Raw genomic sequence first — 11,268 nt, forward strand, 5'->3', positions numbered from 1 at the left:
CTTTAAAAGTTTTATCTAAGTGATCGCTGGTTAATTGTCAATTAAAAAAAATGTTAAGAACTTATGAAAAGTAAACTTAAGTTCTAAAATATGGTGCAATTTTGAGTATAAAACACCTTTCTATTATTGATGATTTCAATTATCCTAGTTATAAACTACTAAAAATATAAATATAAATTAGCAATGTCAACTACACCAAAATTATTGAATACTCTAGTGCGGTTTCTTAATGCCACATAAAGTCATAAACTTCACCTAACTATTGTAAATGATAAAGTATTTATTATTAAAATGTGATTATTTTTGTTGAAATCATAAACTTTTGACGATTTTTACAATGCTTCCATAAAATAAGACCCCTTTTAAATATTTGCATGTAGTCTTTGTACATAATTATAAGTTTTCACAATTTTATTCCTTGTTATGTTATGTCACAAAGGTATGAGGACACATGTAAATTATAGGAAGAAACACTTAAAATTATCAATTAACATATAACACACATTAAACACTTTTGGGAAGGGATAAAACTATAAATATTTGCATGGCTTAAATAAATTTATCCCCAATGTACTATGGATTTTGATTTTAAGTACAAAATAATATAATTTTTTTCAAATTGAATAGTTCATAAATTAAATATTTTAATTTAATTTTCTTCTTATTTGTATTATTTTATTTTCCACTCGTTATGATGAATCAAAATATTTAAGATATTATTTATTTTAAAATTTGATGTTTTTGTTATATATATATATATATATATATATTATCTTGTAATAAGCTTTAGTAATGAAAATTATTAAAATAGTAAAAGTTAAATAATAAAATTGTAATTTAAAATATCATATATATTTTATTCTCAAGTCATGACATTATTAATAATTCAACACATGGTAAAAATGTCAAATGTGTATAATTTTGAATTTAAAATAATACTTCTCGAAATTGAAAGTTTAAGATGAAATCATATAAAAGTGTAAAAAATTATTGGTAAAGTTGTTTCAGTTTACCTTTTAATCTTTCCTTATTCACAAAACATATTAATTATTCCTTTTGTGAGTATTGGCAGTGTCATCAGAATGTGTCTTTTTGTTAGACATGAACCACACTTCATTTCCACACTCCTTTCTCATTCTCACCCTCCTCAGGTATTGTTCATTTTCAGCCACATTCCACACACTTTTCGTACTTTTCGTTCCAAAGTTGTGATCTTTTTCATTTTCTGCCATCTGGGTATCTCTCTAGTTTGCGTCTGAGGCCTTCCCCCGGAGGAGGGTTGGCACCCTTTTCATGCAATGTCACTTCCCTGAATTGAAGAACAATTCCCGTTTGTGCCTCACCACCGATGGAAGAAGGCTTTGTTCAAGTCACAGCAATGACAGTGTAAGCAATGTAACTTGTTATTGTTTTTTTTATGTTGATTTTGTTGTGTATTTTGATTCAATGCGTGTCATCTTTATTGCCAACCAATTGAAACCCATGTTGTGAGATGTTAGTTAACCTTGAACAGCCTGGTAAAGAAGAAAGGATTTGGAAGGGTAAAGTAAGTAATGGCAGTAGTAAATGAGAAACTAAGTGTTGATACTCCATTACATTTGATCATGATTTGTTATGTCCGTACACATGCATACTATTGGTTTTCAAATTAACGATCAAGATCACTTTACACCCTAGTGAGTTGCTCATTTTAGAGAAGTTTACTCCTGTGTCAAAAGGAACTAGGCTTTGGAGTGTGTATCTATGTAGCACGAATAATCACACGCACACTGGACACTAAAATATAGGACACGAAAACACGGATTTATATATTAGATAATTTCGAATCATCGTCCTTGAAAGACACTTTAGTTTAAATTTATTTAATGACAAATTAATTTGAATTTTTGGAAAAGTACTGTATTTATCTTTTTTATGATTGTGATAAGAATAGTGAGGAATTGTCAGAGAACTAAAAAATGTCTTTTAATTTGCACAATTATCCGATACATGTGGTATGCGTGTCAGTGTCCAATATGTGTAACCAACTGCACATTCCCTCTATTCGGACCTGAGGCCTTTTTATCTGGTTCCAATCATTGCCACCCTCTTGAATTACAGCCTTGTTCTCAAGGCTGGATGTAAGGTCTATCAGCCTTGTAAAGTGATTCTAGCATGCATTGGATTGACATTATCTGGTTACTACAACTAAATGCTTGTGATATTTCATGGAATCTTCTTTTTGCACCTTTTCTTGACATTTCTTCCACATTACTTTTACCATTCATAATTTATCTGTTTCTTTTACTTTTCCTTTGTGTGCTTATATTTTTACTAATTGGACTGTTGTGTTATCTGTCATTGGTTTAAGGTCAGACACCAGAGCTATCAGATGCATACAGCCATGAAGGTATATTTGTATTTCCAAAATTATGCAGTAAGTAGGATTTGCATTTTTAAATTGTTCCTAGTTTCTAACCATTATTTTAAATGGGGGACAATATTGGATGCTCACATTTGGAGGTCCAATTTTTAGATTGCCCATTCACTTTTTGAATTTTGATTAATGTGTAGAAGTTGAAACATGCTTTTAGCAGTGGCTGTGCTGTTGAAACATGATTTCTTGAAAAAAGTTTGAATAGTCTAAGAATGTACTTATTTGATGAACTTCCATTGCATATGGACCAAGTTTCCGTTGCCTATCTGGTTGATTATGCATGGGAATTAGAAAGAGATGAGTTAAACTGTGCTCATAAGGCAAAAGTAGTCAGCTAAATCGTTATATTAGTTTATGAATGTCAATTTTGTTTAGCTCTTACATTGAATTTTAAGTATCATAATTACCAATGGCAAGATATTTTCAGGTTCATCAGAAAGCGCAGAGAATAAGAAGGGAAAGTCAATGACAAGCAATGAGTATGTACAACTTGCCCTGCAATATTTTTTCATCGATTGTAAGAGACTGGAAAAGATGTTTTATCTGATGATATCTTGGTATATGTATTATTTTCTGCTTTGCTTCTAGCATCCTTAAGGTTGAAGAAGTTTATGAACAGTAATTGATGCTTAACTATCCTGACTAAGATGCTATAAATTCAAAAACCAAGTATTTGATCCAGTCTGGTTCAAAGCACTGAACACATGTTATTGCATTATCTTCCGGGGAAGAAAGTGGAGGAAGTGGGGAAAAAAGTACTTGATTGATAATGTAACCCATACTTATTTATTATGGCAGGATCCTGAAGAAACTGAGGAGATATGGAATTTCTGGAATCCTTTCCTATGGACTACTGAACACTGCATATTATCTCACAACATTTCTTTTTGTGTGGTATGTGAACATTTGTGTCTCTTATCATGCATTTTTGCTTCGTGTTTTCTTGGAGAACTAGTTTGTATAAGAAAGGAACTATAAAATTGTATTGAAAGTTCTTCACATCTTCCTTCTTCTCTATGTTCTCTCGGCAAGGATTGTTACGTGGAAAGTTCAAATTGCTCTACCCTTTATAACTATTTCAAGTCTGCACCTAGAAATAAACACGCTTTATGTTTGCTAGGTTTTTTTTTGTATGCAAGGGAGTCAAAAGGAATGATAAGGACATGATGGAGGATTCTGTTTTGATGTGTCTTATAACAGACCAATGGAGGCAGGGTGTATGCTGGTTCAGGTTCTTTTTGCAGGAAACAAAAACTGTGTTTTTTATGTGGTGTTTTGATTGTTGTGGAAATCCCTAAGTGTGTTTGCTGATCATCTAGTGGTCTCACATGTGGATGGTAGCAGTAGAGGTTGTGGTGGGGATTCAGACTTGTTGGGGGATGTAAGTCGAAGTTGTAAACTCCAACCAATCTAAGTGCGAGATGGACCCTGGCAAGTAGGAAGTTGGTTTCTGATAAAAGTGAGCTTAAAAGGAGCAAACAGGGAAAGCCAAAATCCAAAAAGGAGCGAATGGAAGATGCTGCATTGAAGTGATTAATTCTGTGACAAGTGCTACAATCGTGCCACTGCAAACTGGGTAGAAGGAATGTCATTGAGGTGGTGGAGATAACCAATATTTTGGTGTATTTTGATGGTTTTGTAGCTGCAGTTTGCAGTGCTTATAGCATTCCAATACGAGCACGGTGCTAGCTGAAATAGGATGTCTAGCTTATGCAGCAAACTTTATCTTTCTATTGCTTCTGGGGTGTTTGTTCATCTCTTTATTCTTTGGAGATTCTTAATGTGGTTTGGTTTATGTAAAAGGGTTGGGATACCCCTTTTGTATCTCTCTTAATTTAATTTCATTCTTTGCTGATCAAAAAAAAAATGTTTGCTAGGTTTTACATTGCTCCAGCACCTGCAAAGATGGGTTATGCTGCAGCTGTACAAAGGTAAGCACATATTACTGTCATTTCTCCTGTTGTTTGTCCATTATGGTTTGTTGGTATGAAGTTTAACAAATTCACAATGATGTGTAGATTTCTCAAAGTGATGGCCATGGTGTGGGCTGGTAGTCAAGTCACTAAACTTCTAAGAGCCGGAGGGTGAGCTACCTGAACCCTTTCACATTGTTGGTTTGGTTGTGTAATGCATGCTGATATGTTCCTTTCTCGTGCCCCAGTTAAGCCTAAAACTTTGTAAATATAGTTAGAAACAATAGATTGTAACTTTGTGATTAAGTTTGAGCGGTAAGGATGACATTTGGCATTTAGCTTGTAAACATTGTTCCGAAATTCATGAAACTGTAAATTTCGTGTCACGTGGTGGCACAGCGGTAAGGTTGTGCCTTGGTGACCAGTTTGTCATGGATTTGAACCCAGAAGCAATCTCTTTGCATGTCCAGAGTAAGACATGTGTAGAATGACCCTTTGGCATACCTTTGCATAGTGAGGAAACCTATGATTGTAGGGTATGTTAGTTTATTTTTTCTAATTTCCATGCTTCTAAGCAATCGAAGTTGTTAAAAATGTTTTATGTACTATATGTTGAAGATTTCTGAGATTTCACATCGACTAGAGATAAACATTTTATAGTATATAGGTGAATGCAAAACTTATTTTATAAGCCGATTTTATAAAGTTAAGTTAGACTTAAAATTCACTTCTTCTTAATATATGCTAGATTGTTCTGTCAGTGTTAGGTTTATTGTTTACATCTATGATCTGTAAGCACATTTAAACTAGGAAAATCCCTTTGTAAATTGGAATACATCAACATCTGAGGTTAGCACATGACAACCATTTGAAACAATGGAGTTACTTCTTATGCAGAGCATTGGCACTGGCACCTTTTGTTGACAGAGGATTGTCCTGGTTTACTGATAAGTTTAAGTTTGGATCACAAGGGAAGGTAAGCTTGAATTGAATAATACCTTTTTGTCCTTAAATTATTTGATCATTCTTGTTGTCTGTTGTGAGTTATTTGGTTTGACATGTTCAGGCTTTCATGGCTATAGTGGGATTCTGCCTTGCATTGGCTCTCATTGTATTTTTGGTCATCACACTGCTTTGGGCTTGAAGCTCTTCTCTTCCTCCTTAATAATAATTGTTGCCACATAATAATTGTTGCCACATAATAATTGTTTTCCTCTAAAATACACTATTGTTGAAATTTTAGCTTGTTATATATGACAATGTCTCACAAAATTGCACCTTTTTTTTAATGTATGTGTTACTTTTATGTTGTTTGGTTTCAGAAAAAACTAAATTATTCTTGCAAAGTAGGAGTGCAAGTGGAGGCAATTGCTTCCTGAACCCAATGATTTTTTACCTGCAACCAATCAACTTTTGAATTTCCTAAATTGACTTTCATTCCAGAATGAAAAATGTGGAATTAAAAAATATATTTTGGAAAAAAAAAATTGGAAAACCAAAATCTCATTCTGGAAAAGATATTATGAAATATAGAGAATGTATTATGGAAAACAAAATCTAGAAAAGAAATTTTGGTATTTATTTTTAAATATTTTTTTGAAGGTGATAATTTTTTTAAGATGTTGATGATCCAATTCAACATAATTCAATTACAATTGAATTGCTAAGTAAAAAATGAAAATCAACTTCTTCTAATTTAATTAAATTAAATTGAGTTATATTTGAAATCATATTAAATTTGACTCATTCATGATATCTTACTCCTAATGAAAATATCTCTTTGAAAAATACTTATAAATGAACAAAATTTGAAGAAGAAAAAAAAGCAAAACATTTTTTTCTAAAATTAAAATTTTCTCGTACATAAATTAAAAATGTTTTTTTAGATAAGTTAGTACACGCAAACAAATTCACTAATAAATAAGTTAATTAGCATTTCAAAAGGTTTATTTTTAATTTTTTTTTCTATAAGCTCTTAAGAAAAAAATTAATACACGTCTATTTTACAAAGGAGGCTTTTAGATCAACTTTCTCTCTCACCCAAATTTCATTATTAGTCTTAAATTTGGAGTGGTTTATTAAATTTAAAAATATTTACAGTTAAAATTTTACTTGGAGACTTAGTAGGATTATTTCAAAATGTGGAAGGTACAATGAAAATTTCAAAAGCATAAATATATAACCTCTATTACATATTCAAATTAAAATCATATTTTCTAAACATTATCAATATATGGTGTAAGAAGAATATGCCTTAATTTTTCTTAAATATACTCAATGATAGATCTTAACCAATAATTTTGGATTACCAAAATAATATACTTAAACTAAGCCTAATATTAATATGTCTAATTTTCATATAAAGCTACTAGAATCCATTTTTTACTAACTTCTGTTCTTCTTACACACATCCTTACCTATAACAAATGATATGGAAAAATTGCATCTTCCTTGATCAATAACAATATTGAATCCTAACTCTGCTCTTGAAGCAAAAACTTCTGATGAGAAGGTTCCCCCCACCCTTTATAAGGCCACTGAATATACTTATGTTTCTTGTAGTCTTATATATATTTGTGCTTCATAGGTTTGAATAAATACAGGTAAAGTGCCCTGGAGAATGAGTATTAGATACAGATACATAAAGCAAATTGAAGTATGGGGTATCAAAGACTGTGATCTTACAATGTTGAAGCAAAATTTGTCCAAAATTATAAACTTTTGAAAAAGAAGGAAAGGCCAAAGGTTAGTATTTTAGAATCAAACTCAAGGGCTCACAGCAGTATCACTGTGGCCATCTAAACTTTCCACTAATCTCCTTTTGGCAGATTTGGTTCTATAACACCACACCTCAAAAGCCTCACTCAAGTCAGGGTATCCAATTTCCCTACTTCTGATCCAGTCTGCCAAAATCTCTGCTTGATCATTTGATGGCAAAGTCAATATCAGTGACACAATTGCTCCCTCAATGGCCTGACACAAATCTTCACTCATCTTGTAAGGAAAACCAGTCTCCTCAACAGCTTTTGAATCCAGCAGTGGCTTCATCTTTCTGACATATGGAAACCAGGTCTTCAGCAATTGCACTCTACATGGAGATGGAAGAATCACACCACCATAACCAACTGCTTCCAAAACTTTACATGCTACTTCTATCAATTTCACTTTCAGCCCCCACATGGCATGGTCAAGTTTCTTGTCTTCAATGATCCCCAAAATTTTACTTGAGACTGCAGCCCAGTTAGAAACAAAATTCTTCATCAAATCCATCTTTGGGAGCACATTACACATCCATTCAAGATCAGATACCCTTTTCATTATCCTATCATACACGCCCTCCGGCTCAGGGGAAGTGTCCAAAAGCAAGGAACACAGATCTGTTTCAAATGAATGAATGATGTTGTACACACCCATTGTTACTGCTGATTGTACTTCGCTGTCGGATATGATGATTGTAGTATCTCCATCTTCACCCAGCATGAAGTCAATTTGCTCTTGGGCCGAGATTCGTAGCTCATCTCCGAATGGTAAACACGGCCCCTCAATAGACACTGCAAAGCGAACGGCTGAAACAAATATTTCTTTTGTAGAGCTTAAATCTCCAGGTTTGATGTTAGGTACTTTTGACATGGCCATTTAGCTGTTTCAATACTAAAATTTTGCAATTCTCTGTGCTCATCCACAAATTACCTCCATGTTCGGAAAATACACGCTTGAACAGCAATGAGCGATTTCTACCTATTGATTATGCTCATTGCAACAGAATAGCTTTAAGTGGGAACAGCATGACCACAGTCTGAGTCTCAAGTGCATTTCAGAGTTGGAAACATAATGATATGATCTATACGAAGTCCACTTTCATTTGTCAGTGAAATACTTGAAGGAGAAGAAGCATTCAGATTCTCAGGTGACACTAATCTTTCACCAGTAGTATACTAGTATCATGGCCAAGCTTGCAATGCAGATTTAACTAGAAATATTCATGTACAATACGAATCACCCTTCGAGCAACAGAATAATTTAAGCCTCTAATAAGCATGATACAGAGAATTAAAAACCAGGCATAAATTCCAGAAGGGTGCACATGCATTTTTCAAGCACAAGAAAAACCAGCAAATTGACATAAAACATAACAAATAGTCTCTTGCAAACTTTAACAAAAATAGCTCACCAAAATAAAGGTATTTAAATTAACCAAAGTTTAAGAAACACAATCACATCACAAGAAAGTACAGGGCAACACATGCACAGTCTTTAACATAAAACAAATGTAAAGGCTCCTCACTATGCTAAAATGTATGAGGGAAGGTCGTTGTATGTAAGCAGCTTTACCCTTTCATTTACAAAGAGTTTGCTTCTGAAATCGAACCCATGACCAACTGGTGACTAAGCACAACTTTACCATTGCGCCATGGCATGCCCTCTACACACACCAAAGTGTTTAGAAATGGAAAATCAGAGAACCTGCTTACACCACATCCATATTCTTTAACTCTGAAATGAACTAAACCAATACTCCTACCTACTGCTGGTCATTAATCAATTGAACATGATCACTCCTTTTTCAAAAATCATTTTGGACATATTCTGGTTAATTAGCATAATTTTTCAATCGAACAGTTTAACAAACAACACATACAAACTAGAGTATGAATATACTTTCCTTCACACAAGCATAACCATTCCATGATACAAAACATTATCAAGTTGAATTGGAGCCTATGGTTATTGTGTGCAGTGACATACTAATGCTTATTTCATGAGAAGAGATGTTATAGAAAGAAAAAAACACAAAAGGAAATAAAATATTACCCACAGATCACAAGCTTTCAAACTAAAGCCAGCATAAATAAAAAATAAAAAATAAAAATCTGGTCTCTCAGAAACATGTTACCAGCACCCATGACTTTTTTTTTTCTTTTGTCAAAGTATAAAAGAATATTTCAAGTGGAAACATAGACAATGACGAAGACCATTGAAAATATGAACCGTGAAAGCCAAATAAATCCAAAAGATATGAAAAATTCAAGCTAGGAGAACAGATATCAACACCCCCACATACACAAAAAGCAACAAAAAAGAAAAGAAAAGAAAAAAAGAAAAACAACATAAAGTAAAATAAATACATAAATAAAAGGAGAAAGTAATCAATTTGCGACTTGGGAAAAGCTTCAGTATCTTAATCAAACAAAAAAACTGGTTATCTTTGTGCTAAAAGAGTGTTTTTTGATAGATCAAAAAGCAGAGATTTTTACTTAAAAACACAAACATAACCATGTGACAGCATTAGAAAAAGAAAAAGACAAGAAATTTACCTTGCAATCCGAAAAACAGAGGAGAAAGAGTGCATGATTTCATCTTGGTCCTATCCTCACATATCACCACCAGCTTCATGGCTAGAAAATAGAAACCCTAACAATACTGTGTCGTTTAACTCCAAACTTTTATCATACAGAACTGAGATGCACTAAGTGCTGTTTAAGAATTAAATGATTCAGTAATTATTTAACATAAAAAATTATTACATATTTTTAAAAAAAAATAATGACATGATTTAATGATCTATAATATTATAACTAAAATTTATAAGTTGGATTTTAATGAATTTATATTGTAAGAAAGTTGTAACGATACAAAGGTTTTTTTCTTCAAAATTACAAGAAAGAATGAAAATTAAAAAAAGGGGTTTGTATAAAAATAATCTCAATACAAAAGTTTCAATCTTCTAATAATTAATTAGTTTTATTTTCATGTTTTTATTATTCTTCTTATATTTATTTAAAGTTATAGTTTTTATTATATAATAAGAGTGAAGATGAAGATTTATTTATTAATTTAATTGAAAATTTATCACAATAATGTTTTTCACATAGAAAGTTAAGTCATATACACGAGTATCTATATATCCAACAATTAACATAAAAATTCTTCTCATAATATATTCGGATAAAGATTTTTTTAAGAAGTTTATTTTTATATAAAATTTTAAATATTTTATAAAAACATACTTTGTTTGAATGAGAATTTTAAAATAAAATAAATTCTAAATATTAAATTATTCTATTATTTAAAATTATATAATTTTACAATTTTATGTGAATTTCACTTAAAAAAATTAAAATCTTTTGTATTTTTTCCGTATATATATCTCTCTTCATATTTTTAATTCTCAACTTTAATTAGAATGTTGTAGATTCAATTTTTAACAATAAACACAATATTTTAACATTAAAGAAAAATATTTATATAAAAATATTAGTTTTAAAAAGTCTATATTTATAATACACACATTAAACTATTTTCTTTATTTATAACAAATTCATGTAAGCATCTCCTCCCCAACTTAAAAATTGCTTATTTTAATGCTTACACAAGCCTTTTTTTTAATTATCTTTTAATCTCTAATTTTCAAAATTTTAAGGATTAAAATATATTAACACAAATTATTAAACTAAAATTAAAATCACAAAAACCAAACAATAATTAAATACATCATTTATGATGGAAGAGTCTATCTATTATATTTTTAATACCATTATAAATACATTTATATTCATGACTTAAATAAGTTTTGGGATCTATATTTTTTTTCAAGTATACTTAATTTGTTGACATTATTGTATTTTTAGATAATAGTAAAGTGAATAGATTATATAATGAAAATGGACCATATCAATCTTTTTATTAAGTACTCAAACTAAAAAATCAGAAGTGGTCCACAACTTATTTAAGCCTCTATTAATTAATTAATTTAATATTTTTTTTTCCAATAAAATGTTTTATGGATTTTTTAATATTATATTTGAAAATAAAAAGGTTGTTTTTAATATTTCTTTACCAAATAAAAAACTTAACTTTAAGAAAAAAATAAATTATAAAATTATTGAATATGGATAATTTGGTAACCCTATGAACATAAGAGAAAATGACAAAGTACTC

The 11,268-nt window shown here is 31.0% G+C and overlaps 2 protein-coding genes across 8 annotated transcripts; one reads left to right on the plus strand and one right to left on the minus strand.

Annotated features, from left to right (window-relative positions):
• Window positions 1-1,049: 1,049 nt before the first annotated feature.
• LOC137834684 (Gag-Pol polyprotein/retrotransposon) lies at window positions 1,050-5,618 on the plus strand. 3 transcript variants are annotated; one of them, XM_068642811.2, is made up of 9 exons: window positions 1,050-1,151; window positions 1,249-1,386; window positions 2,356-2,416; window positions 2,844-2,895; window positions 3,215-3,310; window positions 4,294-4,347; window positions 4,435-4,500; window positions 5,227-5,305; window positions 5,396-5,618. In XM_068642811.2, exons 1-9 carry the CDS (start codon window positions 1,083-1,085, stop codon window positions 5,471-5,473), a joined length of 693 nt encoding a protein of 230 aa, XP_068498912.1. In that variant the 5' UTR covers window positions 1,050-1,082; the 3' UTR covers window positions 5,474-5,618. The 3 variants fall into 3 exon arrangements, with proteins under 3 accessions (XP_068498912.1, XP_068498914.1, XP_090158772.1); XM_068642813.2 differs by having other exon boundaries at window positions 2,356-2,389; XM_090302646.1 differs by having other exon boundaries at window positions 1,079-1,151; window positions 2,351-2,389.
• Window positions 5,619-6,871: 1,253 nt separating this feature from the next.
• On the minus strand, window positions 6,872-9,788 carry LOC137834685 (BTB/POZ domain protein). Of its 5 annotated transcripts, XM_068642817.2 has the most exons (3): window positions 9,645-9,788; window positions 8,662-8,752; window positions 6,872-8,299 (listed from the first exon to the last, which is right to left on the minus strand). In XM_068642817.2, the coding sequence occupies exon 3, from the start codon at window positions 7,963-7,965 to the stop codon at window positions 7,096-7,098; it is 870 nt and encodes a 289-aa protein (XP_068498918.2). In that variant the 5' UTR covers window positions 7,966-8,299; window positions 8,662-8,752; window positions 9,645-9,788; the 3' UTR covers window positions 6,872-7,095. The 5 variants fall into 5 exon arrangements, with proteins under 5 accessions (XP_068498918.2, XP_068498919.2, XP_068498915.2 ...); XM_068642818.2 differs by lacking the exon at window positions 8,662-8,752 and having other exon boundaries at window positions 6,872-8,170; XM_068642814.2 differs by lacking the exon at window positions 8,662-8,752.
• Between the last annotated feature and the right edge of the window lie 1,480 nt (window positions 9,789-11,268).

The sequence above is a fragment of the Phaseolus vulgaris genome, chromosome 5, assembly GCF_051622355.1.
Source record: "Phaseolus vulgaris cultivar YP4 chromosome 5, ASM5162235v1, whole genome shotgun sequence".
Lineage (NCBI taxonomy): Eukaryota > Viridiplantae > Streptophyta > Magnoliopsida > Fabales > Fabaceae > Phaseolus > Phaseolus vulgaris.